This window comes from Mchenga conophoros, linkage group LG18, assembly GCF_057382185.1.
Source record: "Mchenga conophoros isolate Kocher_MC1m ecotype Shallow Benthic linkage group LG18, M_conophoros_male_GT1.1, whole genome shotgun sequence".
NCBI classification, from domain to species: Eukaryota; Metazoa; Chordata; class Actinopteri; order Cichliformes; family Cichlidae; genus Mchenga; species Mchenga conophoros.
This window is the reverse complement of record NC_140543.1, coordinates 21,671,103-21,689,226: the sequence shown is the minus strand read 5'-3', so window position 1 is coordinate 21,689,226 and position 18,124 is coordinate 21,671,103. Positions and strand designations below refer to the sequence as shown.

Here is an 18,124-nt window from a genome sequence, read left to right as displayed (position 1 = left end):
CATCAAAAAAGATAAGGTTGTAAAGGCATACAGTGATATCGGTATTCTACACTATAGTGTAGTAGTACTATCATCAGTACCTTTCACACTTACAAGTCTCCCTCCCATGGTCAAAAGACTAGAAATAGGTGTTATTCCCCACAAATAAACAGGAGCATCTACAGGATGAAGCACTTGTTGGATGGTGTCATGTGTTTTTTATGTATAGTAACCTTATTTATATTGATACACACAGTATCCTGCAAATATAATATATATATTATTTAGAGGCTGAAAGCTTTAAAGAGACACTGGATATATTTAGTGGTGATTTTGGCACAGCTGGTGTAAATGTAGTTGAGGAAGGACGAAGTTATTGTACCGTGTTCTACATTAAAATCAGTCCAGCTCTTTTCTCTAGTACAAATATTTTTAATTGAATTGCTGAATTTGTTGTAATTTCTAACACCCTATTGCTCAGCTTTCTCGTGAGAACGAGATTCTTAAATTCAGTGAGATATTTTATCTGGTTGAGTATAAATAAAAGTGACTTTGTCCAAATCTGATTGCCGTTTCTATGTTGTGTCATGCCAATTATGTTTGACAAATTATAAGTCAACCAGTTATTTTCAACACTTTAAATAAGGCAGCAATACAATAGCTTGGGTAACCCCCTCCCCCTCCCCTCAGGGACTTTTTGTGTGAGTTCATCAGGATGAAAAGCAATGTAGTCTTATCAGACCACGTTGAATGGCAATGATTTCTGTGGAAATCAGGTCATTAGAGATTTGTACTTAGCACTGTGTAATCAGTTCCATGTAAATGGGCAAATAAGATTGAGTAGAGTGTTCTTTGGGGTAGAGGTGGTCCAGAGGCTTATGTAGAAAGGCAGTGTGAGGTTGTTTAGAGTGCAGGGATCCAGGCCATGAGGAAAGAACACATCTACTATCCTGTTGTGCTTTACAAGACGAAGGGACGAATGTGTCCCTCTGCTGTTAAGTTGCTGAACTGGTTACGGCCGCCTGCTGCCAGGATGCTCGACTCACCACTATCCATCACCCTTCTCGCCATGTCGGATCATTGTAGATATCCAGCTTTAGACAAACAAGGCTTTAAAAAAACTAATACAGTTTAGTGCTTTATTACTTTAGTCATAAAACCGAGGCCCGGGATCGTGTGTTACATAAATATGAAAGCAGGGAAGTTCAGCATCTTCTGACCGAGATCCACAGAGCAGCAACACAGTTCTCAACCCCTGACACAAACAGAGAAAGTAGAAAGAAATCCAAGTGCTTTATACAAATAAAACATTGGCGATATTGCATTATTAATGTAGCTGGAACACAGAGTCTAAGTTCTGGATTCGGTGAAATCTAACTCCTACAGACTAAACTATAAAATAAAATGCAGCGTTTCTCTATGACAGTTTGATTCTTGGCATTTTTACAGATCATGTAGATAAAACTCTGACCCTTTAGAAGTTGTTCAAAAACACAGCAGGTCTTTACGCAGCTGTGGCCTGGCTGAGTCTCCTGTGCTGGTGCAGCAGCAGCAGCATTACTGTGTCTGAGATCTCTCTGTACCTGATCCCATACAGGTAAGGAGCAAATACCCTGGGCAGCAACATAAAAACACACATATTGACTGTGGAGACCCACACGCGAACATCCTGAGGTATGTCTTTCCTGTCTATTAGAACGAGCTCTATGGTAAAAAGGAAGCCGGGGGCAAAGTAGAGCAGGAGCAGAACCCCGTGGGCCAGCAGGGTGACCCTGGCCCTGGAGAAGCGGTTATGCCAGATTCCCTGTGTCCTCGTTATCATGTAGAGGCGAATGTAGCAGTAAGAAATGAGCAGTGAACACATGAGTGCAGCTACGAAGAAGTAGATATAGATCCCAGTCATGTTCCTGGCTTGAATGAATCCAAGGGAGATGAGGACCAGACACACGGGTAGCTTTTCATGGAAGTTCCCACTCGCTACCTGCGTCTTGATCATCACTGTGAAAGGGTATATGGCTGCTAACACCCACACCCCCACCAGTATGCAGTAGGTACGGGAAGGTGGAATAACGTCACGGTAACGGAGAGGCCAGCGAACAGCAGCATAGGTGTCGACCACCATGAGAGTGACCGTGTAAATGGCACAGCAGTAGCTGGTGACAGTGAGAGTTGTGACCAGCTCACAACCCAACCATTGCATCGGCGCTCTCAAGGCGTTACAAATCAACGTGGCCAAGTTGAGGAGGACCAAAAACAGGTCGGCCACCAGGATGTTGGCCAGTAGCAGGTAACGCGTCTCCTGGCGGAGGGCACGGGATAGGAAAATGCTTACCAGGAGAACAGGGCTGGCCAGCAAGGTGGCAAGAGTGATGACTATTGTGGGGATCAAAAACAAATCCAGGTGCCATTTCTCCAGGACCTCCACCCACTCCTGCGTGATGTTTGAAATTGGTATCGGTGATGTCATTGTACCTGTGAGTCACGGAGGAAGTGCAGATGGCGACACAGGGGTGTTTTATGATCACAGTCCCTACTTTCTCCAGCCAAGTCCTGTGAAAGAAAAACACCACAAATCAATGTCCACAGCGCACTACATTTAATACAGGTGGGATACACCTCCACTCTAATCCACCCAGCGAATTTGAACTGGATGAGCAGGTAAGAAACTGTATAAATCAACTGTAACTACATGCAAATATGGTTCGAGTCTATATTTATGCATTTGCGTCAAAGCTGCAACTTGCAAATTTTCACACAAGCAGCAAAGAGCAAATGTGATCTCTACATGAATAATATCTGTGTGTGTTTGATACAGTGATAACCTTCTTGGGCTGCAGGCTGGAAAAACAAAAACAAACAAAAAAAACAGTAATGTCTAACACTTTAATGCTCCAGCTTTTTAAACATGCCATTTTTATTTTACAGTCCAGTCTAATTGTTTTAGTCTACTTAACAATTAAAATGAGCGGCCAGAAGCTTGTTGGCAGAATTCGAATATGAACGAATATTCAACAATGGACCCTGAACATCAACTTCTCTTCATGTACAATCTCACAAATCAGGTGCAACATCATGATTTCACTCAGCAAAAAATAAATAACTAAGCTGAACACCACAACCGTGATAACCACGTTCCCAACCAAAATTTGTATACACTAAACAAAAAGAGCAAAACAAAACCCAGAAATGACTACATAAACATATTTATTGACAAATTATCGATTGAACAAAAGGTGAGTGATCTTACCTGAGGCTCAAAAATGGAAAAAACTGCCTGTGGCGTGCATCCGTTAATGCTCAAATAAATAAAACGGTGCTCTGCAGCACTCATCTCACTGGACGGCTCTTTCTGAATGTACCCTTTGTTGACTCAGAGAGATAGTATAGGGGCTGCAGAGAGCTACAAACACTCAGCTGTCACATAGTAACGAGGTGGAGCTCCCCACACCGTAGCTTTTATAGCGTTTTCTGCCCAGTAAATCGGATTGGTTTTCAAGAATTTATTTGACTTTATTCGAAAACTCACTTAAAGGGATTGGCAGTCATCTCCTGTTTTCAATAGGACTCACAAGTCAAGCTTCTGAAATTCATTTAATTTATGCCATCAGTGAAGGAAAGTCAAAAATATTAGTGACACATTTTTCGTCACCCAAAGTTAGACCTGACCCACAGTCTCACACCAACGTCCTCACGTCTTACATGATGAAACCACTAACATAAACCCCAGCAAAAGGCTCTCACTGTGTTCCCATGGGTGGTTTAGATAATAATCTAGGGAACTTCCCTAAAAAGCAAAAAACAAAGACTGGTTCAACAAGCAGTCACTTCTTTCTCCTTTTCCCATATCCACTTTTTGCTTCTCTATCGTCATCATCGTCATCGTCGTCATCCTCATCGTCACTATCAGGTTCGGTCCTGCCCTGCTGCAGCTCCCCTTCCTGCCACTCCCTGGCTACCAGTCTTTTAAACACGTCGTACTCCTCCGCTGATGTCTGGGCGACGTGCGCAAGGAAGGTGTCCTGATCAACATTAAGGACGCTGTCCAGATTGGGGTTGATGATCGTCGTCTGTCCTTTCTTGTCCGGGGTTTCATAGAGGCCCCGTCGCTCCAAGAAAGTGTGTCGACAGCGGATCTCATCCAGACTGTAACGAAACAGTCGGCACTTCACCATCTCCGCCTGTTTGACACCCATTCTGAAGTAGACGTACTGTGGAGAGAGGAGGTAAAATGTGCCGGTCAACACAGTTAGTACACAGTTTGACAACAGCTTTAAGTGGACAACATATAAAAGTGTGGACACAGGAGATACTCCTATTCCGAAACTCTGAGCTGATCTTAAGGACGGTATGCTTTCATGTGGGAAAGTGCAATGCGGATGCACACTGTCCCACTCTGCACTGTACAAAGAGACCTGCAGAAGTGCTCACAGGATTATAAAATGCAGATCTGAAAAAAAATATATATATATACAAATAACATTCAGTCTATTATTACTGGAATGGAGCTACTGAGCCCACTGTGCTCATCATCTTTGATAACTTATTCAAAACATCTAGGAATTAGGGCTGAACGATATATCGCATTTGCGATAATATCGCGACATGATCAAGTGCAATTTTCTAACCGCAAAGGCTGCGATTATACTGCGATTATAAGGCTGTCCAAATTACTACCATATCCCAGAATTCATAGCGCGGCCCAGCCAAACTCCAGTTTCCAGCAATGGCGGCCGCTACTAAGTTTTAAAATTACTCATACTAATCTTTCTGGGTCACAAAATAAACTTTTAACATATTTTCAGGCGAGAAAGTAGTTGTGTAAACATCAAATATCTGCTCGGTTTATCAAGATATCCCATATTTGCAAAAGTGCTTCGACGTTTTCGGAGGCGTCTGCTACCCACCAGCTCGACAGCTAGCCGGGAGCTCGAGGGTTACTGATGCGGCCGAGAACGGCACAAGTCCCGGCACATCATTTTCAGATCACCGCGGAGTTTCGCTGCTCGGGTTAAACGTAATATATAAGTCACTTAGACAACCTAAAAATGTTATTGTTGGGCTTTTTTCAGTGTTTTGTTTGTTCGTGAGTAAATCGGTTTGGCTGAGATTAAAGTTATTAGATTAGATAAAATAAAACTTTATTAATCCCCCGGGTGGGTTCCTCCTTGGTTTTCACACAGCTGACTAAACGTCAAACAGAAAACTTATTAAACAGAAGTATGAGACAGTCGAGAATTTACACCAGTGTCTGGTTATATTTTAGATAGCAAGAAGCAGACGGCCGAGTTTATTAAACTCCACCGAGACAGCGGTGACGCTAATCAGAACTAGCCTTCTGATTAGCTAATCAGAAGGCTAGACCGTCCAATTTCACGCCTTTAAACTTTAAAGGCGTGTTTGTGTGTGTGTTTATACAATTGCTATTATGTTTGCACTTTATGTGTAATGTTACTGACTGCAGAGATCAGTAAGATGTGTGTATTTTTTATTTATTAGTTTTATTTATTTAATATTATTTTTTAATTGAATGACTGTCTAGTAGTTCACAGATGTCGAAAAACTGAGTGTGGTAAAGCCACTGATTTTTTTTATGTATATTTCTGCAATCTGCACATTGTACTGACTTTCATTTTAATGTTTACACCAGGGTTCCTTGTCAGCACTTTATGCTCAGATGTTTGTAAGCTAAAAATAAACTATTGTGTATGTTCAAATATACTGTTGTGATTGAAGAAGTTAAATAAAAATGTCAGTCATCAATTCATGCATCACCTCATGTCATCATAACAGAGGTCTGTCTTCCAGGAAAGAACAGTTTAAAATTAATGTAATATAGTATTGGCCATACTATATGATGTATTGCTTGTCTTTGTTTAATAATACAGAAGACAAAGACCTTAAAAAAATAATCGCATATCGCATCGCAATCGCAATATTGGGGCAAAAAAATCGCAATTAGATTATTTTCCATAATCGTTCAGCCCTACTAGGAATTCACATTTGCATCTTTTATGTAATAATATGGTAACCGTTGTTTGTTACACATTTGAATACACAGAACCCAGGTCTGTTTGGACAGGTCTGTTTGGACAGGTCTGTTTGACAATCCAAACCAAAACCTAACAAAAAGCAGCAAACGCAATTCACTTGCTCACCTGAAACTTGTACTCCAGCTGATCCAAGTTCTCCAGCACCACTGCTGGACAATCTCTGATGATGTCTGTGACCTGCTGGGAAGTAAACAGGCACTTCTCTTTGAGAAACATCACCACATTTTTTACTCTTTTCGAAGGCACAGTCAGGATCCTGGGGTAATGGGCCACCACCCTCTGAAGACTGCCTACGGAGAAATAGAGTAAAATGCGGGTTTCATATATTTTCAGTAATTTTATGCCTGATCTAATGTAGAAATAAACTGCGCAAAGGCAACACCTTACCTTCAACTAAGCCTATTTTCCGCAGGTTGCTTATGCGCTGCTGCAGCTGTGCCTCTTTGATGGTGTAAAGTTCAGGACATTTCTCCAGGCACTTCTTCACACTCGACGGGTTGAGACCCAAGACAAACAGAGCTGTGAGGGTTGGTAGGATGTGTTTGGCAGAATCTCCTTTTCTGACATTGGCCAGAGACTCGTATATCTGCTCTGCCTGACTCTCTGTGAAGCCCATATCAATGAAAGAGCGCAGGGACAGCTCAGTGACCGGGATCCCACTCGGAGGATTCAAGTCTTGACTGTGCTGCGTTGCCTGGTTGGTGAAGGAACAATACCATCTGGACTGGGGGTAGTATCTCCCAAACTGACGCGGACACAGTGTAGATATGGTGGCATTTCTCACAGCCAACCGTAGTACCTGTGGAAAAATACACGCCTTTAAAACCCTCACAGACAGCAGCGGTAGAGGGGGCAGAAAATATGCTAACAAACTCCACCGTTATCATTAGCTCAAGTTAGCAGACGTGAAGGTTATAAATGTCAGTCTTTTCTTTTCTTTTCTTTTCTTTCCTTTTTTTTTTTTTTTTTACTGATGGGTCCATTCAGTTAAAAGTGTTGCACCTCTAATTATTTCTACTTCGAGGAAAAAGATACTAAATCGTAATAGTTTGTATTTATACTTCACCTGATTCACAGCAACACGGGTCCCCATGCTTCTCCGTTATCGAAATATTTCCGTCTTCCAACTTAAAGAGTACAAAGGTTCCGCTACGTGTGTATGTATATCAAAGACTGTAGAAAACAGTTTTTTCTACAGTCTTTGGTATATATTCGGCTAGTCAAATATGATGGTGTGATCATGATTTAGAAATCTTATAAGACAGACATTTTCTTAATTAAATTGCCTGTGTCGTGCCAAAAAGTGATTCTCGATGGAGTTTTTTAAGCGTCTAATATCTTTGTTTCTATCTGTTTATAGACCGCAGTCATTAGGGTTTATATATAAAATAAAGAAATTACTTGTTTTATCCTTATGGCTCTGCGTGACTGTACTAATAAATTCAGTGCTTTTTGGAAACATGTTTTTAAACTCAATGACACCTTCAAACGTCACTTTACCAGGATCTAATTGCAGCTTGTGCATTGTGCCTCAAAGTTGCTTGACACAATTCGTGATTGACATATTTGACAGATTGTATTTCAACAATCATAGAGTCAACAGTCTAAATAGAGACTTTCGGGCACTTTTTGGCAGTGCTTTCCTGCCCTGAGTAACGATATAGTGCTCAATTCATGTTATCAACGTCATGAGTTAATCATTTTTAATTCCAAAACATGTTTTCAGATGAGAATCAGCATGGTGAATGCAATCAGGATACATAAAAAAGTAAAGTCTGGGCTTTTTAAATGGTTCAGTGTTATTATAAGGACTTTTCAGGAAGTCCTATCTTCACTTCACAGTGAAAATAAATCTTCAACTTTATTGGGATAGCTGACAGTCTGTAGCTAGTGTAAGGTACTCATGATGAAATATTTGCAGTACCACCCTCCTCTCTACTTTGAAATAACGTGAAAGTCTGTGAAGGAAGTGGCAGCCTGTAAATAACAGCAGCTGTTAATCTGGCAGCTTTAACACCAGCTGGGAACCTAATAAATGTGTCCCCAACAAGTACTGCAGTCATTTAGTGTTTTGGATATAAATTTAAGTAGCAGTTACCTGACTGAAGAGAACATGCTTGTGGCAATACATTTATTGATGTATAAAAATAAATAGATAAATATCAGATATTCTTACACTTTTAATTAAAATATACAAGAATAAAACTATGAATATAAATTGCCCATTATTTAAAAAAAAAAAGAAAAAAAAAAAAAAAAAAGCCGGATCAAGAGTTTTTAACTTTAATGAGTTTGTGTGATTTCTCTGAGGTAACAGCTTATAGTTGTGTGTTTTTGTAGTAAAGCTGGGTGATACTTTAAACTGTCACAAATTTTTTTTTTTGCTGCTTTAATTTTTCCTCAAACTGCAAAAAGATAAATAAAACATTACATCCTGAACACAGAAACAAGCACAGTGTGACCGACCCATGATTAAGTCAGAAGTCTGTTTGTCTCATATTTAGTCCCGACAGCAGCGTCCCATCACTGAGGCACACTTCATTTTTCTTCAACATTTATATCTTTGTTCAGTGACTCCAGATAAAAAAAAAGTTGATTTGACAGTTCGCATGAAGGCTTCACTTTGTTTAAGCAGAGTCTTTAATCCTCAACGAGGTACTTATGCAGCTCCGATTTCAGGGCTGCGATCTCCAACCTCTCGTCCTCATCTTCCTCCTCGTCATCCTCAGGCAGAGTGTCATCCCCACCGCCTGAAAATGAGCTCTGCCCGATGTACGCCTTAGGACTGGATTCTTGGTGCTGCGGTAAACCTGATAAAAAGATCAGAGGCCCCAGTACATTAAAACATAGCTAATGATTGTCAACGAGGTTCTCAAACTGTGGTGCAGGTGGAAAAGGAAAAATATGAAGTTAAACTAAGTTGAATTTGTATTACATTTCAAGGGGAAAAAAAATATCAAAGTGGCCTGATGCTTATGCACTTATTTTATTGTTGCAGAGTGATGAGTATTAAGAGGTGTACGGGATAAACTGTTTCCACCTCCTGAGGTGTGGAATATCAGAAAAAGTCTGACATCTACTAGTCCAACAGTACCATTTAAGAGTACTCACAGCAGCTCAGATTTTCAGGAACCACCTCTGCCCAGGTGTACTCTGATAGAGAAATGGGCTGACTGATCCAGGACTGCAGCAGCAGCTGGTCTAAGTCCATTCTGTGAGTTGGGTTAGGGTCAAGCAGCCCGTGTAATACATCATCCAGCTCTGAGAGAATACACAGAAAAACTTCAGAATCTGACTGGACAAAATTGTCTCTATAAACTCAAAGGATCATATTTTGTGAAATCACAACCAGCTGCTGTGTACCTGGAGAGAGATGATACGGGGGATTTAGTTTGGCATCCAGGATCTCACCCACGTCACAGAAGGGATTCTCGCTGAAAAGCAACGTATAGAGCAAAACCCCCAGAGACCACATCTCCAGCTCTGGACCCTCATAGCTACAAAAAGAAGCCCACTTATGAGAGAAGCCTACAATTATTAGCAAGTTAATTCAGTGCTGATGGCATATTCTCAAAATTGTATACTCTAGAGCTCAATTCATGAGTTCAATGGGTCATAAATGTAATCTAGGACTGTAAAAATAACTCTTAACTAGACTCTGCATTCAGATTCAATAATTTAAGTGACTTCTTTAAACAGAAGGATGCTATTTAATAAAATACATTAAAAAAAAAAAAGAGGAAAAAGAATTAACAGATAGTGTATACTCACGGATTTCCCTGTAGCACCTCTGGGGAGCAGTACTCAAGGGTGCCACAGAAATGATAAAAGAGCTTCCCAGGAGTCATTATAGCAGCAGAGCCGAAGTCTATCAGTCGAATGTGAAAACATGTGTCAATTATGATGTTCTCATCTTTTATGTCCCTGTGAAGGATGTTCTTGGTCCTCAGATAGAAGACAGCTGCCACAATCTGCGAAGAGACAGACGCTGCATTTTAACAAAGAACAAATCAATACTTCATGTCACATTTATGAGCCCACTCGCCTGACACGGTTGTATTTTTCTGGCTGTGCGTGTACCTGTCTGAATATGTAGCTGGCAAGGGGCTCATCGAGCCTCGGCTGCATGTCTATAAACTCAAAAAGGTCCAAACCATCTCCGTGTTTCTCCATCACCATCTGAAAGTAACTCCCATTCTCAAACACCTCCAGCACCTAGTGACACCAACACAGGTGTATGATGTGAAGCAACACAGTTCACGATTAAAACACATTATTTTGGAAACTTTTGCGACAGGGTCATGTGATGCAAACCGCACGGCGACCTTAACGATGTTATGGTGCGTCACTCGGGTCAGTATGGCGATCTCCTGGCTCACTCGCCCTAACATTGGGTCGTCTACCCAGCAGTCGCTCACTATTCTGGCCTTGCTGATGAACTTCACAATCACCTGTAGGTTTTTAAAGTAGGTCATAAAGTCATCTTCTGCAAAAAACAAAACAAAAAAAACTACATATACAAACAACAACCCCCCCCCCCCACCAAATATTTTTCTTACTTCTTGCCCATCGCAGCGCCTTTCTGCCTTCCAGACAAATCCAAAGGCTCCTTTACCAACAGCTTTGATCGGCTTGTACTCTTCTTCAAACTGTCCATCACAGGCTTTAGACTGCTCGAGGTCCATGGTGGAGCGCAATGCTTCCCCCTGACTGGCCTCACCAATCCTCTTCATGAAGAAACGAGTAAATGATCACCAAGTTACAAACACAACCGCCTCTAATGAAGTTTACATTAAAATATAAATAAGATAAAATCCATGCTTTATTGACCTAGACTTAAGATCATTACAGCCACTGACCTCTCCTAGACTGCCTGCTGTTTGGTCGTGCAGTGATTGATCCATTTGTGACATCGCCCCCTGCTGGCTGAGTCTGCACATCCACATGCAGAAAATGGAGCTTCCGTCTGGGAGGTTTGTCCCGCACACATCACACAGCACATCTGCACACAAGCAGAGAAAAATACTTGTTGCTTTGCATTTGATTTTTAGGAGGAATCTAAAGTACAGTAAACAGTTTAACACCAACCTATTCTTGTGCCGTCTCTGTGGTATCCACTTCCTTCAAATTGCCCCTCCACTATACATGTGGTTTCTGAGGACTGGTTGTGTCCATACACCTTCTGTTTCTTGGGAGTAGATGTGGCAGGCATATCTGCTAGTGACTGAATCCCAGTATTCACTTGTTCACAGCCCTCTTGGCCCTTTCCTTGATGAATTGCAGAGACAGCTTCCCAGTGAACCTGCTCATCCTTATGCTTTTCAAGTTTTTCAGGTGATTTGTTTCTGGCCTCCACAGCAGCAACGTCCCCAGGCTCACTGGGCTCCGCTTCCTGGTCAGACAGCACCATGCATGGGGAGGGAGTCCGCAGGAGCTCAGCTGTATCGCATGATGCCACAGAGTGTGGGGCGTCATTGTTGCCTCCTCCACCACTGAGCAGCTCTACATTACCGCCCAGGTCTAGCTCCGCTAGGGCCCGGCTAACTAGATCACCATTGCTGTTTAGGTCCAGAAAGATACTGGCTGAGTCCACTGCTTGGGCTGGATCAGAACCACCGTGTTCACAGAAGCCAGAAGAAGACCTAGGAAATTAAATTAGAAAAACCAAAACATTGTTACATGAATACATGAAAAATATATTCATAAAGGAAGGAAACGTCTAAAGCTGAAATAAGGAAAGAAATGAATAAAAGTTTGACAGTGGAATCAAATACTGTATTAAAAACACAGAGAAACACATCCAGGTGTTAGTATAGCAAATGATATGTGAAATGAATGTTTCCAGTTTTCTTTGAAGTCTAACTAAACAAAAAGGAAGCATACTCAATTGAAAAGGCTTATACAATTGAAAAAGGTGCCGACCCACTAAAGACGCCAAAAATATGAATGAGACAGCATTTCTAAGCTACAGGCTGAAACTCGTCTGTTTCTTCCTGCCATTGTGCAATATTTTAAAGTATGATATACGTAACTGCGAGCGCTGACATTCTCATTAGCATCTTTAGATTCTTTGAAGTTTCAACCAGGCACGTCAGAGGCTTTCAGGGCCTCATCTTACCCACATAACTGAAAAATATCTCTCCTCACCGGCTCTCCATTGAGATTACTTCAAAGCTAGATTCCTCAAGCACAGAGGCAGATGAACGGTGATCTTTTCCTTCATCAGGAGGTTTGTCGTTAATCTTATCAACAGCATGTTCATTCCCAGCAGGACAGTCTACAGAACAAGAAAAACATTCATTGTACATTGTATTTATAGCGGAGCTCCATTTATGTAAAGAAAACATCAGCAGAGCTACGTCACACCTGGGATATTCTCAGGGGCGGGTTCATCTTTTTTCTGAACTTCACTGCCCGGCTGCTGTTCTCTCTTTTGGTGCGATGGTTCAGTGGGAACAGAGCGGCAGGCGTCGTCATCTGGAAGTTCCACCCAGGTAAATGTCTTGAGGAGTGCCTGAGTAGTATCCACACTGTCTATCTGACTACAGCATGGTGCTACCTGAGCTGCTTCTTCCATCAGCTCTGCAGTGTTATTGGCCCTGAGGAAAGACGGGCTGTTTCAATCCAATTCTTTTCTTTCCATGCCAACACAAGAAAGCTACAGGCAAACTCCAGTGGCAAAATATTTACTGAAAACGTATCTGAAGTCTCTCCTAGGAAATCAAAAATGTATACGCAAAACTGCAATCTATGCTGTGGATGTCTTGTTTTTTGGGGTTGGTGCAAGTGTAAAACACAAAGCACTTCACCTTACAAGCACTGGTAATAGCATATACAAGAACGAATGCCTTAACTCCCAGCTAATTTGTCTCTGCAGTTACATTTTTAGTGAGTGAATAAGTCTTTGCCTGTTTATTTCCCCCACAGGCTGAAGATTTAGGACTTATGCAAGTTTCTATCTGCATGCTGTAAATTGTAAATGCTTAGCTTAAATAAAAGCTCAGTACTGAAATACATATTTTGTATAAAAGGTTGGTAAACAATAATATTCATTTGGAACAACTTAACGATGCATTACTATTTCTTCAAATTCTAAATAAGAGGCACTATATTAGAAATCTCTACTTTTTTTAAATTTATTTTTTAAATACCAGGCATGCTGTGACATTATTTGTCCAACAGATGGCAAACGAGAGGCCTTTTAACACACTTAACCCACACTGAGATATTCCAGCATCACAATCATTCATGAATCAATCATGACTGTGAAATTTGGGGAAAACATTCCAGTCACAAAAGCTTTACGAGTCCAATTCAGATACAAGTTTTAGGGGGGAAAACAATAACAGCAGAAAGGACAGAAACGATGAGCAGTCACAGCTGATCTAACTGGGGAAAATGTAATTAGTGTTTCAGTGTCTATTGAGTAGTTGGAGACACAGTGAGACCATCAGGCTTGACCAGTGAGTTGGAGTGCTTCCAGATTTACTGCAAAGCACATTAAATATACATGCAGCCTGCGGCTTTAAGGCACCTGATTGTCGCAACAGCAGCTTTTGTCTGTCCAGCATTTCAGAGTACACAAACCCACTCTGTTTAAAGTCTACAGTGAATTTGAATATCTGCTGGCATAAAACCTCCTGTCAGAATTAATCACCATCATATCCAAGGCTACTAAAAGCCTCGGATATGACTTACCAGATAAAATCATTGATACACATTAAAATCACGGAGCCTGTGAGCTGGACGATTTTAATGTGCCCGCGTACTTACGTAACCACACGTGTTGAGGTGACTGCAGGAGGGGAGAGGGCAGACAGAGCGCTGCCCTGTTTATCCAGCATCATGCTGGTGCCAGTGAAGATCCTGCCTCTCCCTGCTGAAGTCCTTTCCAGAGCTGCTCGGTGCACCATGGCCATGTCTCCTGCCACTAGTGAGGATGGGTCTAAAATTGAAATAAGAAACTATTAAGTGATGCACAGTGCAAACAAATAATACTGCATGACAGGTAAAAATAAGTACCTTACATATTCCAACACTCACCATATTTTCCTGATATCCTGGATGCTGCAGGACTTTTAGAGGCCTTTGCATGAGAATCAGAGAAGGATCTGGTCTTTCTGTCCGAGTCCGACATCCACCCATAGAAACCGGGCATCAGGAAAGTGATGTTCTATAGATAACAAAACAGCAATATCTATGAGGATTGGATGGTCCTCAGTCCAAACAGCCACGTTCAGTGGTTACATTGGCTGACCTTCCCCAGCAGCTCGTCCTTGCTGTAGCCAAACAGACTGAGGGCCAGGTGGCTGTGGATGCTGATGATAGAACCATCAGTGTGGAGCAGAAGGAGACCGCTGACAGGAGCAAACACCCAAACTGTTCCAGAGTATTCTAGGGCTGGGCTGACAGTGCTGTCCACATTGACGTCTGTGAAAGTCCAAGCGTACGTTCAAAGTGCACAATTAGTTAAAGAAAGCATAAGTGATATATAAAAGCAGATGACATGGGGTGGGGGGGTATTAGTGAATTTATTGCCTTAAAACACAAACATCAGACTTGAGGATACTAAACAACAGGTGTTCACTATAGTGGACACAGACACGGCATGAAAAAGGCCACTAACATTAAAGCTGCCTGAAAGCTGTCAATGCAAGCACCACATCTGATCTGTAAGGGCCATATTAGTACATTTCCAACTTTAAATTGTCCAGGAAAAGCCCCAAAATGTAAAACCTACACCTCTATTGGACTGCAAGAAGTTTAAATGTTAATTGGAGTGTACAGCACAACACAGTGTGTGGGTGCATAACCCACACACCCTCTGGGTGCACAACAGTGAGTGTGTTTTTAATCTATTGGTCATAGCTTTGTCCTACAATTTAAGCCAACTACCTGATGAGGATGACATTTCAAGGCTGTCATTGAGGTATATGTAGCCAGTCCCATTAAGCTGGTGTTGGGGTTTCCCACACTGCACCGCCCCTTGAAGTTTAACACACAGCGGGACTGCTGCACCTTCTCTGCTTCTACCACACACTCGCTGAACCCTCAGCATCTGAAAGCAGATAGAAAAAAAATTGTACTACAGAAATATTTAAAAAGGGATATAATTTTCTTCTTATCCATTCTGCCAAAATGTCAGAGCAGCACATTGATAAAAAGGGTCTCAGAAGCAGAGGTTAAAATTCCGAGTTTTCCTTAGCTGAGCAGAACAGTTCAAAAGTGTGCTTACTTTGGGCAGTGCATGACTGCGGAGGGGGATTTGTAAAGAGGGGATTAGCTCCTTCACAAAAACTCCTTTTAACTCCTCGGGATGATGGTATCCATGGAGATGGGCAAATGCCAAATCACAGGTTAGGATTCTGCCCTGAAAGTGACAAATGTACACGTCTATGGCTAGGCATTACTTTACATTTGTAAAAGAATGCTAAATAAGGGTGTACTTACATCTCTTGAGAAGGACAAAAAGGAAGACATCCTTTCTACATTTTCCATCACGAGAAGGAGGTGCTCTTCATTCTGTGATTGTCTGTAGGTGTACACAGACACTGGCATTTCTCCAGATAAAGTCAGGGCATCCACCTGCCAAAACACAAACAAACAAAGGAAAAAAAAAAACCCAAAACAAATGAAATGAATAAATCTATGGTGTAGATTAAAGAAATCTGACTCAATGGCTCATGCTGTTTTAAGTAATTTCATACCACTTTTCCAGACGCTGCTACAACAGTCCCATCGACTAGTGGAAAATCCTCTTCCAGTGCTTCTTCCAGGACCTGACTGGTTTTCTTTAAGAGGGAGGGCAGCTTTTTTCCAATGAGCTCTTCAGTTGCGCACTCAAACAGCTTGCAGGCTTGTTCATTTGCTGACAAAACCTGAAATTAAAATAAATAAATAATTAATCAAGTAAGCAATTCATACAGTTGAAATGCTGGTTATCCTGTGCTGCAAAGCAACCTCCCTCCACATTAAGTCAACAACACAGTACCTTTTTAGTTTTATGGTTGACAGTTAGAATGACTTTGTTTGGGTTGAAGGCAGAGGGATACCCCGGCAGGCCAAAGTCACCAGACATTAGCTGACTGAAGAGCATCTCCTCTCTCTCTGACATAGTAGACAAGTGTGGCAAGGAACCAGCTTGAGAAGATGGAAGCAAACTACACATCTGGCGGTTTTTTGTGGCCACAGAAGATCCAATGTCAAAATGATCACCTGTAGGAAAAAGTGGTGTTATAAGCTGATTTAAATACAATTTATTCCCCTTAGTTTAAGAACACAAGCCAATCAAAACCGTCAGTGATGGGGGTGGGGGCGTCATATCAAAACTGACTTGAGATGAATTTATTAGCGCAGCATTTCTGTTGGTTGTAATCAACACTGCTGAAATTTACCTGTCAGGGAAGCCGGATCATAACGACGCTGAAAGGCTAAAAGCCTCTCCTTGTACAGAGGTCTGCGAGTACACGGGTAAGACCTGTTCAGGTCAAAGTCATCTTCCAGGTGACCAGACGAGAAGTCGGGAACCACACAAATAGTTTGTCCTTTAACAACGACGCTTCCCGAAGCCGCAAAACGATTCTCAGTTGACAGCGACATTGTTGCTGTTTTGTAGCTCGCGTTGAGAATAGCTGACTCAAGTATAAATGACAGAGAATTAGTGGTTGTAGCAATTACAGCTTAATATCATAGGCTAACTTTGCAGTTTATGCAACAGGACATGATTTATTGATAATATCTATGCTGCTCAGATACTGCAGCATTCAAGACTCACCTCAGCTCGTTTCCTAGTTGTTAGGCACGGCTGTTTGAGTTAATGCCAGTTGACAAGGTAACGTTACCTGCACTGCGCACTGTGGCTAACTAGCCATTTGCTAACTTGCTACTGCAAGTTAGCAATGAAATTGTTAGCGCTGCTAACAATTTCACTGCTGCACGGTCAGTTCTGATTTGTGTTAAATTACCGACGTTTTAGGCTATACCCGGAGTCGACGTCAGCATCTAAGCAAGTCAGCCTCGGTTAAAAGTACATTTTATTAACGTGATATTATTTCGCTCAATGCAACAATGTCTTTTGTAAACCGCGGGCTTCAAGCGTCAGTGGAGTAGATGATTTCAGGACGTCTTCTGGAGCCAATCAAACGTCCAGCTACGAACCAGGAAAAGTTCATTGGATAATTAACCCGGAACAGCCCGCCTTTGTTACCATGGCAAAAATAATTACTGCTGCATTCAAGTGGAGTGTGATTAACCGAAATAAAGGGCTTCACGTAAACGGTCTCTCTCTCTCTCACACACACATACATATACACATATAGATATCTCTCTCTCTCTCTATGTATATATATATAGAAAGAAGGACTCATCCAGGCTGGAAAAACTGATCAGGAAGGCTAGCTCTGTGGTCGGCATGAAGCTGGACACTCTGGTGACAGTGGTAGAGAAAAGCACACTAAAGAAACTGCTGGACATTATGGACAATGCTGGGCATCCTCTGCACACGGCCATAAACAACCAGAAGAGTCTGTTCAGTGACAGGTTGCTTCTCCCAAAGACAAGAACCAACAGACTTAAAAACTCCTTCGTCCCACACGCCATCAGACTGTTTAACTCCTCTCTGGAGGGGAGAGGGAGGGGAGACAGGAGGACAAAGGAGGGGGGAACAACTAAGCTGTAGTGCCTCTTCACTTCACTGTGCAATTACCTTTTGTGCAATACTTTTTGTTAATAATCAACGGTGCAATAGACTCCGTACTTGAAATGTGCAATTCACTTGTATTTTTATTTTTATTTTATTCCTATTTATTCTATTTATCCCCTTTGTATAATTTATCTATATATGTCTTTGTATTTATATATATATAATATTCTGTAACTCTGTCCGTGCTGTGCTTTTTTGGAAACCGAATTTCCCAGAGGAACCCACCCGAGGGATTAATAAATAAATTATATATATATATATACACATACACATATATACACATACACATATATATATACACATACACACATGTTGTTTCCGCGTAATCGCACACAAACACACACAGAATCGAAGAATGGCTTCCCTCCTCTGGAAACAGGAAAATCGCATTAGC

The 18,124-nt window shown here is 41.6% G+C and overlaps 3 protein-coding genes across 4 annotated transcripts; all 3 read right to left on the bottom strand.

Moving 5' to 3' along the window:
• Positions 1–1,253: 1,253 nt before the first annotated feature.
• LOC146553700 (putative G protein-coupled receptor 148) lies at positions 1,254–3,408 on the bottom strand. Its single transcript, XM_085255180.1, has 2 exons — positions 3,227–3,408; positions 1,254–2,529 (listed from the first exon to the last, which is right to left on the bottom strand). Exon 2 carries the CDS (start codon positions 2,444–2,446, stop codon positions 1,484–1,486), a length of 963 nt encoding a protein of 320 aa, XP_085111306.1. The 5' UTR covers positions 2,447–2,529; positions 3,227–3,408; the 3' UTR covers positions 1,254–1,483.
• A 143-nt stretch (positions 3,409–3,551) lies between these two features.
• Positions 3,552–7,208, bottom strand: mterf4 (mitochondrial transcription termination factor 4). Its single transcript, XM_085255179.1, has 4 exons — positions 7,096–7,208; positions 6,417–6,828; positions 6,135–6,319; positions 3,552–4,187 (listed from the first exon to the last, which is right to left on the bottom strand). Exons 1-4 carry the CDS (start codon positions 7,120–7,122, stop codon positions 3,801–3,803), a joined length of 1,011 nt encoding a protein of 336 aa, XP_085111305.1. The 5' UTR covers positions 7,123–7,208; the 3' UTR covers positions 3,552–3,800.
• Positions 7,209–7,898: 690 nt separating this feature from the next.
• Positions 7,899–17,207, bottom strand: pask (PAS domain containing serine/threonine kinase). 2 transcript variants are annotated; one of them, XM_085255203.1, is made up of 21 exons: positions 16,804–17,207; positions 16,424–16,660; positions 16,021–16,244; positions 15,737–15,907; positions 15,480–15,614; positions 15,265–15,399; positions 14,925–15,087; positions 14,287–14,459; positions 14,073–14,202; positions 13,803–13,974; positions 12,396–12,628; positions 12,177–12,306; positions 11,118–11,671; positions 10,889–11,031; positions 10,589–10,756; positions 10,355–10,480; positions 10,110–10,244; positions 9,801–10,000; positions 9,393–9,526; positions 9,141–9,290; positions 7,899–8,839 (listed from the first exon to the last, which is right to left on the bottom strand). In XM_085255203.1, the coding sequence occupies exons 2-21, from the start codon at positions 16,626–16,628 to the stop codon at positions 8,670–8,672; spliced, it is 3,651 nt and encodes a 1,216-aa protein (XP_085111329.1). In that variant the 5' UTR covers positions 16,629–16,660; positions 16,804–17,207; the 3' UTR covers positions 7,899–8,669. The 2 variants fall into 2 exon arrangements, with proteins under 2 accessions (XP_085111329.1, XP_085111330.1); XM_085255204.1 differs by lacking the exon at positions 16,424–16,660 and having other exon boundaries at positions 7,900–8,839.
• Between the last annotated feature and the right edge of the window lie 917 nt (positions 17,208–18,124).

What these genes read in the sequence shown, in the direction of transcription:
- LOC146553700 (XM_085255180.1), bottom strand. Translation starts at nt 2,446, where the DNA reads ATGACATCACCGATACCAATTTCAAACATCACGCAGGAGTGGGTGGAG.
- mterf4 (XM_085255179.1), bottom strand. Translation starts at nt 7,122, where the DNA reads ATGGGGACCCGTGTTGCTGTGAATCAG. An exon ending in CCCGTGTTGCTGTGAATCAG is followed by an intron (nt 6,829 to 7,095) that starts GTGAAGTATAAA and finishes ATTTTTCCACAG; the next exon opens with GTACTACGGTTGGCTGTGAG. An exon ending in AGCTGGAGTACAAGTTTCAG is followed by an intron (nt 4,188 to 6,134) that starts GTGAGCAAGTGA and finishes CTCTCTCCACAG; the next exon opens with TACGTCTACTTCAGAATGGG.
- pask (XM_085255203.1), bottom strand. Translation starts at nt 16,628, where the DNA reads ATGTCGCTGTCAACTGAGAATCGTTTTGCGGCTTCGGGAAGCGTCGTT. An exon ending in TTTTGTCCTTCTCAAGAGAT is followed by an intron (nt 15,400 to 15,479) that starts GTAAGTACACCC and finishes TGTCACTTTCAG; the next exon opens with GGCAGAATCCTAACCTGTGA. An exon ending in CAGAGACGGCACAAGAATAG is followed by an intron (nt 11,032 to 11,117) that starts GTTGGTGTTAAA and finishes GCTTGTGTGCAG; the next exon opens with ATGTGCTGTGTGATGTGTGC.